Source organism: Cervus elaphus, chromosome 33 (genome assembly GCF_910594005.1).
Source record: "Cervus elaphus chromosome 33, mCerEla1.1, whole genome shotgun sequence".
NCBI lineage: Eukaryota > Metazoa > Chordata > Mammalia > Artiodactyla > Cervidae > Cervus > Cervus elaphus.
This window is the reverse complement of record NC_057847.1, coordinates 57,635,060-57,654,123: the sequence shown is the minus strand read 5'-3', so window position 1 is coordinate 57,654,123 and position 19,064 is coordinate 57,635,060. Positions and strand designations below refer to the sequence as shown.

The 19,064-nt window shown below is 34.4% G+C and overlaps 1 protein-coding gene across 1 annotated transcript in view; it reads right to left on the bottom strand.

Moving 5' to 3' along the window:
• LRP1B (LDL receptor related protein 1B) overlaps window positions 1–19,064 on the bottom strand; it is a 2,070,284-nt gene that overhangs the window by 696,265 nt on the left and 1,354,955 nt on the right. Inside the window, exons 28-29 of the mRNA XM_043894665.1 lie at window positions 3,535–3,666; window positions 2,015–2,242 (exon numbers count right to left, since the gene is read on the bottom strand). Coding sequence (XP_043750600.1) covers window positions 2,015–2,242; window positions 3,535–3,666 — 360 coding nt within the window. The remainder of the gene's footprint in view (window positions 1–2,014; window positions 2,243–3,534; window positions 3,667–19,064) is intronic.

The following is a 19,064-nucleotide window of genomic DNA, read 5'->3' as shown; positions in this document are numbered from 1 at the left end:
CAATTTTCTATTAGATTTTGATGAACTTGTGAGAAGACCACTGAGCTATCAGTCAGCTAATCAGTCAATAATTTTTTTTTTTCCTTTGCCCCTATGAAAAGTCCTGAAAAAAAAAAAAAAGAAATCTTTCCATTAGCTTTTTTCTCTTCTCATATAGAACATTTGAAATAAATATTTGAACAAGCTTATAACCAATTCATTCAAGTTTCATTAACAGTATTAACTTGAGATGGGTAAAGAGCTAGCATAAATACAAGAGTACTTGAGTGCTCAAATACTCTCACATCTACTAATGGTACTCAAACCAGTCTTCCAGTAGTATGTATGGAAACTGTTAAGAAACAGCGTAAATTTAAAACCTGTACTTTTATTGCTTTCATTAAGAAGTTAATCATTGCTCAAATAACATCTGATTTAAAATTTTCAGTATTTTTCAAGGCAGAGGAGTTTGATATATCTGTTTGAGTCACTGATTATGCCTTTCTCCATGCATGCATATGTGCTCAGTTGTGACTAACTCTTTGCAACCCTATGGACTATAGCTGCCAGGCTCCTCTGTCCGTGGGATTTTCCAGGCAAGAATAATGGAGAGGGCTGCCATTTCCTTCTCCAGGGGACCCTCCCAACCTAGGGATTAAACCCCATCTCAAAGTCTTCTGCAATGGCATTCCTGGGTGTCTCTTTACCACTGAGCCCCATGGGAATGCCTTCCTCTGCCTTCCTTCAAATCACTCTATCATGCTTCAAGGAGGGTAATTAGTTCAGTCACTCAGTTGCTCTGTCATTCCGACTCTGTGACCCCATGGGCTTCAGCGCGCCAGGCTTCCCTGTCCATCACCAACTCCCGGAGTTTACTCAAACTCATGTCCATTGAGTCAGTGATGTCATCCAACCATCTCATCCTCTGTCGTCCCCTTCTCCTCCTGCCTTCAATCTTTCCCAGCATCAGGGTCTTTTCTAGTGTCAGTTCTTCGCATCAGGTGGTCAAACTATTGGAGCTTCAGTTTCAGCATCAGTCCTTCCAAAACATATTCAGAACTGATTTCCCTTAGGATGGACTGGTTGGATCTCCTTGTAGTCCAAGGGACTCTGAGGAGTCTTCTCTAACACCACAGTTCAAAAGCAACAATTCTTCAGTGCTCAGCTTTCTTTATAGTCCAACTCTCCCATCCATCCATGACTACTGGAAAAAACAGCTTTGACTAGACGGAACTTTGTTGACAAATTAATGTCTTTGCAAGGACCATGAGACTGAAGAAAAAGTGTGTATTGTTTGATTCTACAAGTCATGGCAAACAGCAGGCACTCAACTAAGACTCACTCAATAAAACAATAACTGACCCAGAAATCACATTATACCAAAATTAGAGCCAAAATGAGGATAATTCATGCTAAATATTCAGAGTTCAACCACTGCATTTATATGTATGTCTCATTTCAGCTATATTTTCTACTATTGGAAAATTTACTCTTTTGTCTTTTTAAGATTTTTAAATTAAAAAAAATAATTAAAGGTTGTTAATTCAACAACATTACTAAAAAACTATGATTCAACCTGCTGGGTCAGGGGAAGGATAGGAACAAGTTTTCTCCCTTATTTGTTTAGTCTAGTTCTATAAAAAATAGATGCAAAAGGAAGTTGATAATAAGCTTGAATCAGAGCAAACAGTCTTTACCAATATCCTATATTCTTTTTGGCAAATACAACTACACCCCCAATAGCCAAAAGGAGTCTTCAAATCTGTTTACTTAAAAATCTGTTAATTTCAAGATCCATTCTGAATTTGTTTCTTCTTGCTAAGCTAAATTTCTAGTTATCAGATTACTATATTCAGCATAATTATAGCATTCAACAATTGTTAGAATATAGCTTGTTATTAAATCATTGAATAATCAATTCCAACTTTCAATTAACAACATAGAATTGGATAATAGAAAAAGAATACAAAAGAGACATAAGTATTACAGACTAAATGACAAACATTTTTAAAGTTGTATAGTAGAAATCTTTTACCTCTTGAAATAACAGTTTCTAATCCAGTTCCATTAATAAAAGCCCGTTTGATGGTTTGCGTCTTAATGTCTGTCCAGTATAGACGTTCTTCAGAAGCATCAAAGTCTATCACAGTAACATCATCAATATCAGGGACTGTAAAGGCCGTGATAAAGTTAAAATATGGATTATCAATATCCACCCCTCTGATTTCAGAACGTCGTGCATATAGGAGAAATTTCTTCATTTCTAGAAATGAAACAGAAATGTATTTTTCTTTATAAGCTTGGCAAGTTTGAAGCAGCTTAGAAATTCTAAACATTTGTTGATGATTTAATAGGTTTTTAGCATATGAAAAACGTGACCAAGATTTGATAAAAATATGAAAAATAAGTTAAAATCCTTAAGTCATTTTTTTTAATGCCAAGAAATTATCAGTAATTGATCTGATCTTAGAATTTCAAGCAAACTTTTTAAAAGACATGCACTTTACAAATCTCAAATGACCACATTTGTCTTTGTTTATAATCATAAAAATATTGCAGTGTAGTAGATGCTTTTGAAGGAATCTAAGAACATTTTTCTCTATATGATCTTTGAATAAAATGAGGTTGAACATTGCTTTTAAAAATCATGTTCATTTTTTTCATATCAAAATTAGGTTAATGTTAAAGCCTAACATACTGTAAATTTTTGTGAATCTGTAGTAACTAACATTGTGAGGCATTCTATTATTTTTACTTAAATAGGCACCTTTCTTGCACCCAGTTTGTGAAATATTGGTAGATTTAATAGAAAGAGGAGTCACAGATATTCTATTCTCTTGTTTTTCTCCTTTGGGGTTATTGTTGATATTTGAGATATGTTATTATTGTGAAAATTTATTTAAAGCCAAGGGTACCTAAATTTCTGAGTTAAAATTTGATGAATACACTTTCATTGGCCCTTCAAAGTAATTGGTTTGCAAATCAACAAAAATTACTAATAAAACAAAATAAAACATAGTCTGATTTTCATTTACAAATTTTAGTATCAATTTTTGGTTTAAATAGGCTGCTAAAAGTTTTTTTACAAATCTCCCAAAATTATATATTTTACTTCATATTTTCTCCCTTCAAGTTGATAATCCCCTATAAAATGATGCTGAAGTAACTTTAGGAGAGCAGGAGGAGATTAAAGCTGTTAAGCACATCTTTGTTATGCGGGTTACCTACATCATCACTTTTTGATAATGCATTTTCACTTGCAAATCTCCCTGTTCCGTAGAGATAAACTCTGCTAACACACCAAATAAGAAAGTAGCAAGAAAAAAAGCGAATAAGATAACAAGCAGCAAAGTGCAGCCTATCACATGTTTAAAGAATTTGTCAGTGTCTCCCAAAGTAGATGACTCATCAATTGAGTGAAAATAGCACCACCTCAAATGCTGGTTTTTAAGGACATTAAAAACCTCTCCTGCTTTACTGTGAGGAAAATCCAAATGCTAATACAATCAGAGAGGATTCACTTTGGAGTTCCTGTGAGATCTGGGAGAAATTTACCATAGCAAGTCTTCTTGTTGGAGGAAAGCTTCATCAAGTGGGGGCACGCACAGGCAGCACTCCTGTTATGATTGATCAGACACATGTGCGAGCAGGGGCCTCTGCCGTCGTTAGCTGCACAGGGATTGGGAGCTGCAATTAACAGTGAAATATTAACAGTGAAGAAGGAAGAACACGTTAGCGGGCCTCCGAGGGTGACAAGGGTTATTCACTTAATGATTCAAAGTGAAGTTCCCTAGGTAGCACACATTACTCAAGTGATTAATATGACAATAATGACAATCATACACAGTTATTACATTAATAAAAACATTTTTCCTCATCAAAGATAACAACTAAGATAACTCCCTCAAGTTCCTCTAAGATGAATGATATTCATTCTATTGCCTTAGAAGCAAAGGGTTTTTTTTTAAGTATTTAGTCTGAGAAACAATCAGGAATAGCTATTAACTTTTGTATAAATTAAACTCAGGTAGATGATCATGCAGGTGTCAGGAGTTCCAATTGAGAAACTGATATTACATATACTGAGTATCCTTTCAGGCCATTTCTTTTTCAAATCAGAGGCCTATATGAATAAAAATTTCATCTTCCTTTATTATAAAGATGTCTTTTTTTGCTGTATTAACTTATTCCATGGCTAAATATTGCTACATACTCATATTTACTATATTACATCGTATACAAAACTTGATATCTTCAAATTTAAAATGGAATATTAAATTTTGTGTTTGATCTCATTCTCTCATTCTTTTGTGTTTATTATTTTGTCATTGTTAGGTAGTTAGAATAAGAAAAAGGAGTCCAGAATGGCAGTGGCTAAAAGACAAGGAAGGGAAAAGCCTGTGAAAATAGAACAAAAGAAGGTCCGAGGACTGGAGTGAGGACCTCAGGTAGAACAAACAGCACTCCTGGCTAGCCCAGTTTACATAGGTCAGGCCAGGGGGAGGAGAAAAAACATATAAAAGAGGAGCCAAAGGACTGGAGGTTTCTCTCTTCTCTTTGAGTCTTTTGGGTCATCATGCCCTCACACCTCGAGGATGTATTTTCTTTTATTTTCTAAATGAAACTGAGTTGTAACATGGAGCTATAACACTGATCCATCTGAGAGCTATAACACTGGTCCGTCACTTCAAATTTTTGTTGTGACGAGACAGAACTAAGGAAATACACACTCCCCAGACATCATCATATCTTTTGGATAAGATTTTAATCTCAATTGATCCAATGTTCTCTTAAATATTATTATTTTTTTTTCTTAAATATTATTTTTATAAAGTCTATCTAGTAGGACAAATTCTATAGAACTATGCTGGTCAACTGAGGGCAGAAAAGAATTATACCTTCTGATTTCAGCAGCAATACTTTAGTCTTCAACTAACAATATTTTCCTAACAAATGGATCTATTGCTCAGAGTAGCAGTATCAGTCTTATAGACTTTTAAACCACAAAGAATAAAAATCAATAGGTTATAATAAGAATTTAGAGGTTAGAGAAATTAACTGAATTTAATAAATGCTCAAGGTGGCCTTTGGCAGTCTTCAGGACCCTCCCCATAAGATAACAAAAATGATCCATGTCTATGCATTTGATTTAAAAATAAAAACAAAAAAGAAAAAGACTCAGAAATATTTTCCCAAGCAAATAAGTTAAGGACAAACATTATTAGAAAATAGTGGAGACTAAAGTTGAGAGATTCTTTACGAGTGTAAGTCTCTCTGTCACATGGTATGCATACCTACTAAGTTGCTTCAGTCATGTCCGACTCTTTGCAACCCTAAGGACGGTAGCCCCCCAGGCTCCTCTGTCCATGGGATTCTCCAGGCAGAATACTGGAGTGGGTTGCCATGCCCTTCTCTAGGGGACCTTTCTGACCCAGGGATGGAACCTGTGTCTCCTGCGGCTCCTGTATTGCAGGCAGATTCTTTACCACTGAGCCAGTGGGGAAGCCCAGCACAAGGCATAAATGCCACATATTCTGCTTTCTTTCCTTTTAACTTCATCTATTATAATTGGCTCAGATGATAAAGAATCTGTAATGTAGGAGACCTGGGTTCAAACTCTGGGACAGGAAGATGCCCCGGAGAAGCAAATGGCAACCCACTCTAGTATTCTTGTCTGGAGTATCCCAGGGACAGAAGAGCCTGGTGGCCTACAGTTCATGAGGTCAGAGAGGACTGAGTGATGAAGTAGCAAAAGTACAATGGGTGTCTTTAAGGAACTAAAGGTTAGAAAAGCAAGAGATTAGATGGGAAGATTATTAAGGAGCAAAGATGTTACCAAAAAGGAAATGAAATAAAGAGGCACTGTTGAACTGTTAGCTATCTAGAATAGGGTTACCCAGTTACTGGTACATAGGGAAAAAAAAAAAAAACTCAAAGTTTTAAATTCTTGAAAAAAAGAAGAGAATGGGGAAGAAAGGGGATGAAAAAATAAAAAATAAAGAGGAGTAGAGGGAGGAAAAGAAAGAAGGAGATATTTGTTTAAAAACACTGACATGGAAAATGCTATTCCTCTCAAAGAAATTAAAAGCAAAATCCATGACAACTCAATAACAAGTACTTGGATTTCACTTTAAACATCATTATCTTTAGCCTGGAATCATATTAACTTTTCTCAACATCCTATAATTGTGATAAAAAGCTTTCTAAAATCAACAATAACATATTAAATTATATTAAATAATATATATATTATAATAATACTATTGTATATTAAATTATATCTGTATATACACACACACACATTAAAGTAAAAAAATACACTTTGTAGCCCAATATCTATATTAATGATAACACTGTAAGATAATATTAACAATATTTTGTGCTTCATGGTGAGGAAAAATCCACAAAGCCTTTTTTCAATTTTTATCTTTTCTCACTTTGAAATAATGGACTTAAATCTTTTTGATGTTATTTCTAACTATACATTTAAATAGATACCTACTCTAATTACCAAATTAAGGAATTTGGTTTTCATCCTCACATCTTAGTATAAAGCAAGGATCAGCAAATATGGATCCTGGAGCTTTATCTGGTTCACTGTCTATTTTTATGAATAAAGTTTTATTGGACCATAGCCATGCTCATTAATTTACATGTTATTCACATGACTTTATCACTATAATAGCAGAGTTGAACAGTTTCAGCAGGGACCACTTGGCATAAAAAGCCCTAAAATACATTTTCTGGCTCTTTACAGACAATACCTGATACAAAGTTACTATTTTATAAGAAATACTATTGCAATATCCAATATTAATATGAAGATTGTAAACCCCTACAAAACCAAAACTATCCCATGTATTGTATCCAGGAGATGGGAAAAACTGACCAGTTAATGGGATGTTATAAAGAATATTAACAGATGAAATCCAAATATAGGTGTGCAACTTGGGTTCATTGATAATTCTTATTATCAAAACTCAAATTGACCAAACAAAGTCCTTTAAACATATGTAACACCCCTCTTATATTTACTCATTGAATACATATTTATGAATCACCTCATATTCTGCCTAGTTTTAAAAAGCTGGGTATAACAGACGATAAGAGATGGTTCTTGCATCAAAGAATTTAAGAGTCTCTACTCTTACCCCATACACCATTCTCTCCAAATCTATGGTCACTGGCTCAATTTAGGTTCTTTGCATCTCTTGCTTGGATTGCTGCTCTAACTTCCTAAATAATCTCTTAATTTTCAGTCTCTCCTCATTGCCTATGGTAACTTTCTAAAATACAGACTTGCTCATATAGTTCCTTTGCTTAAAAATCTTGGATAGTTTCTCTACTTTAGATAAGTCTTCTTCACAAAGACACACATTTTATCTGCTACCATTTCCTCCAAGGTTTATCAACACTAGCCAGATTGGTTTGCTCAGTTGCTCAGTCATGTCCAACTCTTTGCGACCCCATGGACTATATTCCACTAGGCTTCTCTTTTCATGGGATTCTCCAGGCAAGAATACTGGAGTGGGTTGTCATTTCCTCCTCCAGATCTCCTAGACCCAGGGATTGAACCCACATCTCCTGTGTCTCTTACATTGTTAGGTGGATTCTTTACCACTGTGCCACCTGGAAGCCTTCCAGATTGATTTACCTGCTGTTTTTTTACCTTTCATTTTTTTGTTTGTTTGTTTTTTAATCCTGATCCACTCTGTTTATTTTTATCAAAGATGTCATAAGTCTTCTAAATTCCCAAAATTTTAATTTCAAAGATTTTTTTTTACTTCTCTTTCACTATCATATTTAATTGTCAAGTATTATCAGACTTGCCTATTATGTGCCCTTTCTTTCCATTTTTACCTTTCCTCTTGCAATATAAAATTATTTCATCACTTTGGAGTAACTGCTATAACCATGTAACTAGTATTCTATAGTACTGTCAAAAGTATATTAATCTCTGTTTCAAAGATACCATCCTACTTTGTAGTTTCATCTACCATTTTCCTACTACATACACATTATGCACATGGTAAAAAGGACTCCAAATTGTTCCTTGAACATCTATAGCTTGTCTTTTTCTACTCCACAGAAAATATTTTCTTCCTGTAGAATTTCATTACCAACATCCTTACATTATTATTTCATGAATCAGCTTGAGTTATTTTTCTTTCACAAAATATTTTCTAATGAAACTAGCTAATGCTGATTTATTCCAACTCTAAATATTAGTTTCAGTTATCAATATAAAAGGCATTAGGCATTTATTATTTACAGTCTTATTTTCTAATTGTCTTTGACATGTATTGCATATTTTTATCATTTTACCCTGTTCTCTCTAGGTAAATCAGGGGTAGGGAAACCATTTTTTTTTGTTTTTTTTCTATAAAAGGCCAAATTGTAAATATGTTCACCTTTGTAGCCCTTATACCCTTTCTAGTAATTTTTCAACTTTGCTACTACAACAAAAAGCAGCCATGAAACAATATGTGAATCAACATGTATAGCTATGTTCAAATAAAATTTTATTTGCAAAATTTGCAGAAGTCTAAAGTTAGTCTGAGAGGCTTAGTTTGTCAAATTCTGAGTATTGGTTTGTCAAAGTCTATGCTGGCAGGAACTATGACTTATCAACATATATATAGTTTTTCTCCTAAAATTTCCACGTGATCTATTACTGTTTTGGATTCATACACATGCTCATAAACATATGCATGTCTATGTTCTAACAGGGCAACAATCTAAAATGTTGAAAGTAAACTAAGAGACAGCTATAGATGAGCTATAGCCATAGCTTTAGGAGAGCTATAGATGAAAACATTAAATAATGCATAACTACAATACTTTACTGGAGAATGAAATGCTAATTATGCAATCATACAAGACTGATGTGTGCTCTGTAAAAAAAACAGTATCATTAAGATAATCTCATATTTCATGCAAAACTGTGTTTAATTGTAGTCCATTTTTCACCAGCAAAAAAATAAACACTTTAAACCCAATTACTTTATCCGTTAAGTTCAAATAAAATATACATAAATGTGGATGCAATATAAAGTATATACAATATTTATTTACCTAACAATACTAAGCTTAAAGCAGAAGAATCTCAAGACCCAATGCTAGATAAGAGAAACATTTTTCTCTGTGCTGTGTAATCATTGTTGATAGTAATTAATACTCATCATGTTAATGAAATTTGTTTGTACAAAATAATTATTAACATACAAAATGCATATCTATTATAACTATATTTTTAGTTATAATTTTCTGTTTGAAAAGAATTTAATTTTTTGAAATGAATTTAAGAATGATCTTACTATTAAGCATTAATTCAAATCCTTTTCCCTTTGACAAATATCTACAAATTACAATTTTAGTATTTGATGTTGAAGAACTAGAATCCCTTATTTAAAACACACACATACAATAAAATATGTGCAAGTACAAGATGTTCTTATTGCTTTAATTTACAAGTTTCTATCAACACCAGGTATGCAGGAATTACTTTCATCAAAACTCATATTTTACAGGTTAATTTTATACTGTACTCTATTTTTATGAAGTAGAAAAAAAATCTAAAAATCTTATCTTCTATAGACAGCTGTATTTCAAAGAGAAAATATTTTAAAGCCACATATACTATTTCCATTTATTTGTGTACAGTTTTCTGTAAAAAGAGTGAATTCAAACATGTAATATCATGCTACATTTATTGGTGAGATATATCTTAAAATACCAATGAATTTTCAGATTTTCTAAGAGGTGCTATGTCTTTCTGACTTGCTATTTACTTTTACTTGCTGTATAATTTAAAAGAAGAAACATTTGTGCCAGAAAAATTTCTATGTTCACAATGATTTAATAATCACAAAGCTTTTGTCTAAAACAGTGGTTCTCAACCAATGGTAGTGGTGGTGAGGGGGGGATTTTGTCCCCTCAGGAGCAATTAAGAATGTCTGGAGACATTTTTGAATGACATAACTGGGGTTACCAACTGGCATTTTAGTGAGTAGAGGCCAAAGATGCTAATAAATGTCATATAATGCAAAAGAATGTTCCCCCTCCCAAGAACTATCTACCTCCAAATATGAAAGGTACAGAGGTTGAAAAGTTTTGATCCTGGATTGGAACTCTGGACTCTGCATCTTAATGTATCTGAATGAAGAGCTCATAAATACTTACATTTGTATTTCTGAGGCAAGTACATCAAACAACCAGTGTCAAGGAAGAAAGAATTTTATGATTTCTTTGATACTAATCTTTTCCACTGTTCCAAGATAAACTATATTATAGCATAATTTTAAAATAGCAATTTATAATGCAGCTATACTTACTACCTACCTATAAATTCATTTACAGTTTAGCTGTTTGACATTTGTATTACATTTTGACAAAGAAATAATGCTAAAATGGAAATTAAGTTTTTCAGGTGAATCAACAAAACCCATTAATTCAAAATGTGATTTAAAGATGCTACAGAAAGATTTACTGAAAAATTAAATTAGGTGCAGGTCTACATAACTAGTAGTGGGAGCAAAAGACTACCTGTTACAGGAAGGAGGTATAAGAGTAGAAATTGAGTTCCATTGTGATTTTTCATATCAACAGTTGGAATGACTTAGCAACATATTTTTGGTATGTTTCAACTCTTATTTCTCCTCTTCATTGGTAATTTTGTCTCTCTCTTTTACTTGGCTCTCAGTATTGCACAATGTTCTAATACCTCACAGAAACCTGACAAGTTTACTTAGATCTCAAAAATTTCTCTTTGCTTTGCTATCACCTTCCTTTCACTTTGCCTCAGTCAGAAATTTCATCCCTTCAAAGCTGCAGATATCAAAAAGTAAAGGTAGAGGCATTTTAGCTGTTTCATATCAGCTTTCCATTCTTAGAAATAGTATTTTAAACTAAGGTCCATTTCAAATTTTTTAGTATTTATTTATTCTTTTAAGCTGTGTGATTCTATTTCATATTTTATTTTTTGGCCATAAGATGTAGTATGTAGGACCTTAGTTCCCTGACCAGGGATTGAACCTGTGCTGCCTGCATTGGAATCAAGGAGTCTAAAGTAGTAGATCAAGGAAATCTCTTAATGTCCATTAAAAACAAACAAACAAACTTCTATTGATAGTATATAAATATGTGAAAGAAAGAAATACCATAAAACAGTGTGAAATAGTATTTTTAACAGAATTAATAATATGTAGAATGGAAGGAATATGTATATGCAAGCAGAGACAGAGAGAGGAAAATGTTTTATATGATAGGTCATAGATTTTGATATAAAAAACTGTGGAAGTGAACAATTTAAGTAACCCAAAAATATTTGAGATTCAGCTCCACCACACTGAAACATAGTTTTAAGAGTATTACATTTTTTTTTAACTGTTTTTAATTGAAAATGTTGCTTGTAGTTAAATATACTAATAAGTCCAAGTGGAATCCCTCATTCAAGTTTTATAAGGATACTTTGTTTCCTAAAGCAGCAATAATATTACTAATATTCTTAGGGGCTTCCCTGTTGGCTCAGATGGTAAAGAATCTGCCTGCAATACAGGAGACCTGGGTTTGATCCCTGGGTTGGGAAAATCCCCAGGAGAAGGAAATGCTACACAATTCAGTATTCTTGCCTGAGGAAATCCCATGAACAGAGGAGTCTGGTGGGCTACAGATCAGGAGGTCGCAAAGAGTTGGACATACTGAGTGACTAACACACACACACACACAATATTCTTAGAAACTAGTTTTGTTTTTGTTTTTTAATAGTATCAGCTAATTTTCTTGCAAATGTTGTCAAGAAAATTTCATTTTCTATAGAAGCATTTTCCTGAAGCAACTGGAAGCCTTAAATCATTTCAGTGTTAAAACAACTCTCTGAGAAACAGTCTGGAGTTCACCTTGTATTGTCATAACATAGAGGGCAAGTGAGATAAAAATTGATAGAAAAAATAAAAGTTCCAAAAATGGAATAATTTGTTTTTATCACAATGAGCTAGAAAATGTGCTAAGTGTTTCTATAAGCATTATTCCCTTTATTTCTCTTACTGGCCATTTTTGTTCTTACACATAAATTACCCTTGTTTTATAGAAGTGTTAACTTAATTCTGAAAATGGTGAAAAGAAAAGAATACTTACAATCATACAACTTTTAAGAAAGAAATACATTTTCAGATATCAGAGTGCAACCACTATCCATTATATATACTACCTTTCTAAATGAACTAAATCACTTAATTTATTTGGCCATTTAACAATTTATGGGATAGATAATGGATACTGTTTTAGAATATGATTTTTTAAATATATATATTTAATCTAATTGCTATAACCATGACAATGTCCTAATATTCCATTCATTCTGTTTCTGGATTTTGATTTGATTTTCTAAGGGGTATTGTCATTTTGATTTGTTACACAGAACAGTTTGTACATTTGCCAGTTGATAGGTGTTTCAAGAATAAAATTAAAAGGGACGGTTGAGTCCACACCAGTGTTTGAGGGTAAAATAAAGTGGACTCTGCAAAATAGTACTTTTATTATCAACAGGTACTAAGTCCCCATTGAACTGAGGCCTTCTCAGAAGAAAAGCTTCTTTAAGAAAAGAAAAACATTTTTTAACTGGTGAAAATCTAATTAATAAAAATATTTTCAAAACTCTATATTTTAAGTGACAATCATATTCTTAAGCTATTTCAAGAAAAGATTCCAAGGCTTCCCTGGTGTCCAATGACTAAAGAGTCCGCCTGCCAATGCAGGGGATGCAGGTTTGATCGCTGCTCCAGGAAGATCCCACATGCCACGGGCAACCAAGTCTTGTGCCACAGCTACTGAGCCCACGTGCTGCAACTGCTGAAGCCCGTGACCCTAGAGCCCGCGCTCTGCAACAAGAGAAGTCTGCACACCACAACAAAGTGGAGGCTCTGTTTAGCGCAACTAGAGAAAGCCAGTGCAGATCAGCAAAGACCCAGCACAGCCAAAAATAAATACACAAATAAATAAATAACTCTTAAAGAAAAAAAAAATTCCAATCAGAGAAAGTGAGGAAAGAAATGTGAAACAAAATTGAAAACCAAACACACACACAAAAATCCATGTGTAATCTTTCTATATCCATGAAAAAACACAATTCCACTACTAGGCGTTAAGTCACAACTGAATTTGTGATTAAGAAAACATCTTTATGGTGGGATGTTTCAAAAGAACAGCATGTATACTATCTATGGTGAAACAGATCACCAGCCCAGGTGGGATGCATGAGACAAGTGCTCGGGCCTGATGCACTGGGAAGACCCAGAGGAATCGGGTGGAGAGGGAGGTGGGAGGGGGGATCGGGATGGGGAATACGTGTAAATCTATGGCTGATTCATATCAATGTATGACAAAACCCACTGAAATGTTGTGAAGTAATTAGCCTCCAGCTAATAAAAAAATTAAAAAAAAAAAAAAAGAAAACATCTTTATGGTGTCTGAATCAAAATGTAAGATTAGAAAGATTCTGAGCTCACCTCCTCCCATGGATACACCAAAAGCTACATATAAAACAACAATCTCTGAGAATAGCTTGAAGTGAAACAGATTTTCTACAACTAAATATATAAAGAAAAGATGCCATTGAGACAGGCAGGATAGATAGAGACTCAGTCGAGTTAGAAGCTACACCCTCAGAGCAGAGATACACAAGTGGGAGGGTTATCCCAACTGCCTAGGTCTCTACTGAGGAGCCCAAGCTCCAAATTGGGCTTCCCATCAAGAATACCTTCCCAGAATGTCTGGCTTTAAAACCAATGGGGCTTACTTCCAGAACAGCCAAAGGGCTGTGAGAAGTGAGACTTACTCTGTTTGTGAACCGGTTGTCCACAAACTCAATAGTTCTGACTCCCAGTAGACAAGCAGTACAGTTAGGCAAAATGAAGAGACAAAGAATAGCTTCCCAATGAAAGATCAACAAAAAACATCAGAAAAAGAACTAAATGAAACGGAGATAAGCAGTTTATCAGATAAAGAGTTCAAAGTCATAGTCTTAAAGATGCTCACTGAACTTGGGAGAAGAATGGAATAACTCAGGGTGTACTTCAACAAAGGGATAGAAAACATATATAAAAATATCAAAATAGAACAGAAGAAAACAACTGAAGAGAAAAATACATGATGGGGAATCAACAGCCAATTAGAGAATGCAGGATATACCAGTGATCTGGAAGATAGGGTAGTGGAATTCACTTAAATAAAACAGCAAAAAGAAAAAGAAACACACACACACACACATATGTGTGTATATATATATATATTTGAGTATAGTTTAAGGGATCTATAGAACAACATCAGGCATATAAATTATCCCATTATAGGGTCCCAGAAAAAGAAAAGAGAAAGAGAGAGAAAACCTATATGAAGAATAAACGGCTGAAAATATATAAAATATATTTTCCTTCACTGGTGGCACAGATGGTAAAGGATTTGCCTGCAATGCAGGAGACCTGGGTTCTATCCCTGGGTTTGGAAGATCCCCTGGAGAAAGGAATGGCAGTCTACTCCACTATTCTTGCCTGGAGAATTTCACGGACTGAGGAGCCTGGTGGGTTATAGTCCATGAAGTCGCAAAGAGTCAAACATGATTGAGTGAATAATACTTTCACTTTCATTATATTTTCCAGATATAAAATAAATGTCATTGTTGCAAAATATAACAGGGGATATAATCATAAATATTTTAATACCTTTGTATGGTGACAGATGGCTATTAACCTTATCATGGTGACCAACTTATAAGGTACTCTACAAATGACAAAACACTATGTCATACCCCTAAAACTAACAATATAGTGAACTATATTTTTAAAAAAACGAGTTTAGAAAAACAAAAACTTTGGTCTGCGAGAGGGCATAGAGAAGGGCAGCAAACCCACTGGATGGGAGAAGGTGTGCATACTAGAGAGGAAACTCACATTTTCTTCATATTTACAAACAATTTAATCTATAAGATGGGGGAGGACCGTAAAACAAAGTAACTAAGAAAATTGTCTATCTACCTATCTATCCATGCATCCATCTATCCATCTATCTTTCTATCTATCATTTACTTAACAACACTTACACTGTGCTTACTATTTGCCAGGTATCTTCTGTGCTTTTAAGAGACTAATGCATTTAACTTTGCAAGGATTCCAATTTATAGTTGAAACAACTAACATAATGGTCATGCTGTCAGGATATGATAAAGTTAGAATATGAACTAGTCTGGTTCTAGAAGCTTGCTCTTGATTACTATGTCTCCTAAGCGGATTGCTATGAAAGCTGTCTTTTTTTTTTTTTTTTTTTTTTGCATTTACATTTTGTTACTTAACACTATAGTCTTATTATTTAATGAACTGTATTTTTTAGTAAAAAGACTTCGACATTTATACTAACCTCGGACATATTTAGGATCACTGGGACACATGCAAACAATTCCACTGAAAGTGCTCTAAATAAAATTATAGCTGACCTTCCTCCAGGTTGCCAAATCAATGAATACCTTCATGCCTTGATCTTTCTTGACTTCTCTGCAAGAGTTAACACTATTGACCACTGTCATCTTGAAACTCCTCTTACTTTTTTTGACTGTGCTCTTTTAGTTCTGAAATCTCTTGGCCATCCTCTTCTCAGCATCTTTCTTTGCCTTTCTCATTTATATTAGTTTTCTCCAAGGTTCTGTGCTTGTCCTTTTCTAATTTTATATAACAGTCTTAGGAAATCTTATTTATCTTCTTTATCTTCAATCTACAATTGAATGACTATAAAAACTGTAGTTCCAGACCAAGTTCTTTTTGCCTTTATAACCCTGAATATTCAACCATGTCCCAGAGGTACCTCAAATTCCACATATCCAAACTTTAATTTTTTGATTTATCCTTTAATTCAGGTGCCAGTAAGCTTTGGCCTACAGGTTAATACTGCCCTTTGGGTTACTATGTTTTAATTGGAGGAAAAACACCAAAAAAATAGGGAATAAAATTTTATAACACATGAAAATTAAAAGAAATTTCAATGTCAGTGTCCATAAATAAAATGTTATTGAAACACAGTGATGGTCACTCACTTTTCATTTGACTGCTGTTACACTGCCTCAGCAGAACCAAGTAGCTCAGCAAAGACCATATAACCTGCAGGGCCTCAGACACATACTATAGGGCCTTCCACAGAAAAAATTCTGCTCACCCCTCCCTTATGTGGCCTCTGTGTCACACGTTGATGGTGAAGACAATGATAGAAACTAGAAAACTAAGGACATCTCAAATTTTCCTTTTCTTGCCAAACTCCCCTACTCTACACATCTCTATCACTTTTTTTTTTCTTTAAACTGACTTTGTATATGGCAACTCCAGGCTTCCCAGGTGTTGCTAGTTGTAAAGAACCAATGCAGGAAATGTAAGAGACATGGGTTCCATCCCTGGGTTGGGAAGATTCCCTGGAGAAGGGTATTCCAACCTATTCCAATATTCTTGCCTGGAGAATCCCACGGACAGAGGAGCCTGGCGAGCTACAGCCCATGGGGTTGTACAGAGTTGGATGTGACTGGAAGCAAGCTTAGCACACATGCACATATCTCAGTTCCACCATTCTCTCTGTCCTGGTATCAGCTGTCTCCTGATCTACTGAAGAAGCTAGGCGCTACACCCTACTAGAATCCTACCTACAGTTGTCTCTCTCTAGTCTACCCCTTGTATAGATGAAGTCAAGTTCCAGCATGTACTTCTGTTATTTTCCCTTCATTGACCAAATAGTTTCAATGTTTTTCTCATTTGTTCAGGGCAGTGGTTCTTAAGGCAGCATCAGCATTCCATGGGAATTTGTTAAAAATAAAAAGTTTTAGGTCATACCATAGACCTATTGAATCAGAATATCTTGGATAGAGGCCAGAAATTTGTGATTTAATGATCCCTCCAGTAAATTTAGTGCACATTTAGGTTTGACATCACTTGAACACTTATCCAGTTATTCTTAAGGATGAACAATGAAATTTCTTTGTAAGGGGAACTTTTAAGTCCCATTATGGTTTGATTCCAACCCAATCTTGTATACCATGCATTCCTTCCTTACTTCTAGCTGCTCCAGCCTACAAATGAAGAAATATGAACCCAGAAGTTAATCAATTTGCCTTAGGTAACAAGATCAGTGAGTGACAAAGGAAGAAACTGAATTAGGCTAAGCCCAAGGACTTTTTTAGGACCACTCCATTCTACCTTTTAAAATATATTTCCTATAATTTTAGTTTCAAAATATGATCATAATAATTATTATTTAATTGACCCCAGTTATTAATTTAGCTTGTTCTCTTTCCAGACTATAAACTACAAGAAGGTAAAAATTGGTTTGCCCCATGTGAAGTGAAAGTCACTCAGTTGTGTCCGACTCTTTGCAACTCCATGGGCTATAGGGGCCATGGAATTCTCCAGGCCAGAGTACTGGAGTGATCCCCTTTCACTTCTCCAGGGAATCTTCCCAACCCAGGAATCAAACCTAGATCTCCAGCATGCCAGGCTGATTCTTTACCAGCTGAGCCACAAAGAAAGCTCAAGAATACTGGAGTGGGTAGCCTATCCCTTCTCCAGTGAATCTTCCTGAGGCAGGAATCAGACCAGGGTCTCCTGCACTGCAGGCTGATCCTTTACCAACTGAGCCATCAGGGAAGCATGGGAACGTGTCAATAAAACTTTACTCTCTACTGCCATCTGGGGATTTGATAGAACAGTTCCAAGGAGGATCTCAATAAGAATTCAGTGTCTTCTGCCTACAGAGCGTAGTGCTTCAGGCAAGGGCTCTGGGGTCACTCTCCCTGGGGTAAGATAATGAGGCAATTATCCTCATTAGTGGATATTACTGGCTATTAGACCTCGAGCAAATCACTTGGCATACCTCTCCTTTAGGCTCCTTATCTGTAAAACTGGGTTGCCAACCACCAACCTCATGGAATTAGAATTAGTATTAGGTGATATTATTGTTATCATTATTAATACTGTTCTCATAAAAGGCTTAGCTATACTCTGTAGTTAACACAGATAAATAAATGACACTCCTTTACTCAAATATTTTATTATCTAGGTGGGTAACTAAAACAGAATTAGGAAAATATTAAATAACTATACATATTCTAAGTGCTAAGATAGTTCTTCATGGTGTTAATTAAGAATGTGGAGATAAAATATGAATTATGTACAGATTTATAATTGGTATGTGGTTTTGAAGTGAGAAAGCCTCTCAGGAAAATATTTTATTTCCTGCAAGTCTTGGTGTAGATTGAGAGCAATATCTGGAAAGCACTAAATAAAATATGATATAAGTGCATACCTTTCTTATTATTACAAAGTCATGATGATGAAACCACTTTTACTAATGCTTAATCATGCATGCCCAGATCTTATTATCCAAACACAAACTAACATATGGCTCAAGAGAAGTCTATCATAAAACCTTTATGATGCTGCTGTGTTTTTTTTTTTAATACATTCAAAACTTATTCAATTAAAAACTGTGCTTTGCTGATAAAAATATATTTAGACTAGATGGCTTCTTGAATGTAAGTTGTTCATTTTATCGTAAAGGGAAACCTACAATTTTGATGTTCTTGTTCATTAAAAAATAACAAATATATTTATTTATGCAACTTCTCTCTTTGCTAAAGAAACAATATTCTCCGATGCATTTATTCAGTAAATGGCCATAGGTATCAACTACATGGTATAAATTTCCAAAATACACCAAATATAGCAAATGGACAATTTAGGCTAAAGTATGCAGTTATCAGTCCACTTAATGGAGTAGGGTGAATATATATCTTCCAGGGCATATGGGGATACAATATGTTTATTCTAACCAGTGTGAAAATATAGTAAAATGTATATAAATTTCTAGTTCTGAATATTCCAGTATTTTATAGTCAAATTTTTGTCCTCAGTCCTATGGTTGCTATAACAATAAAACTGTTACCTTGTATCCTCCCTACTTTATACTTTCTTGCTTTACTTTTTTTGACCTAGGAGATGGTAACAATCCAAACCACCTGCCTTATCTCCAATCTCTTACCTCTTCAATATCATCTTCAGTTT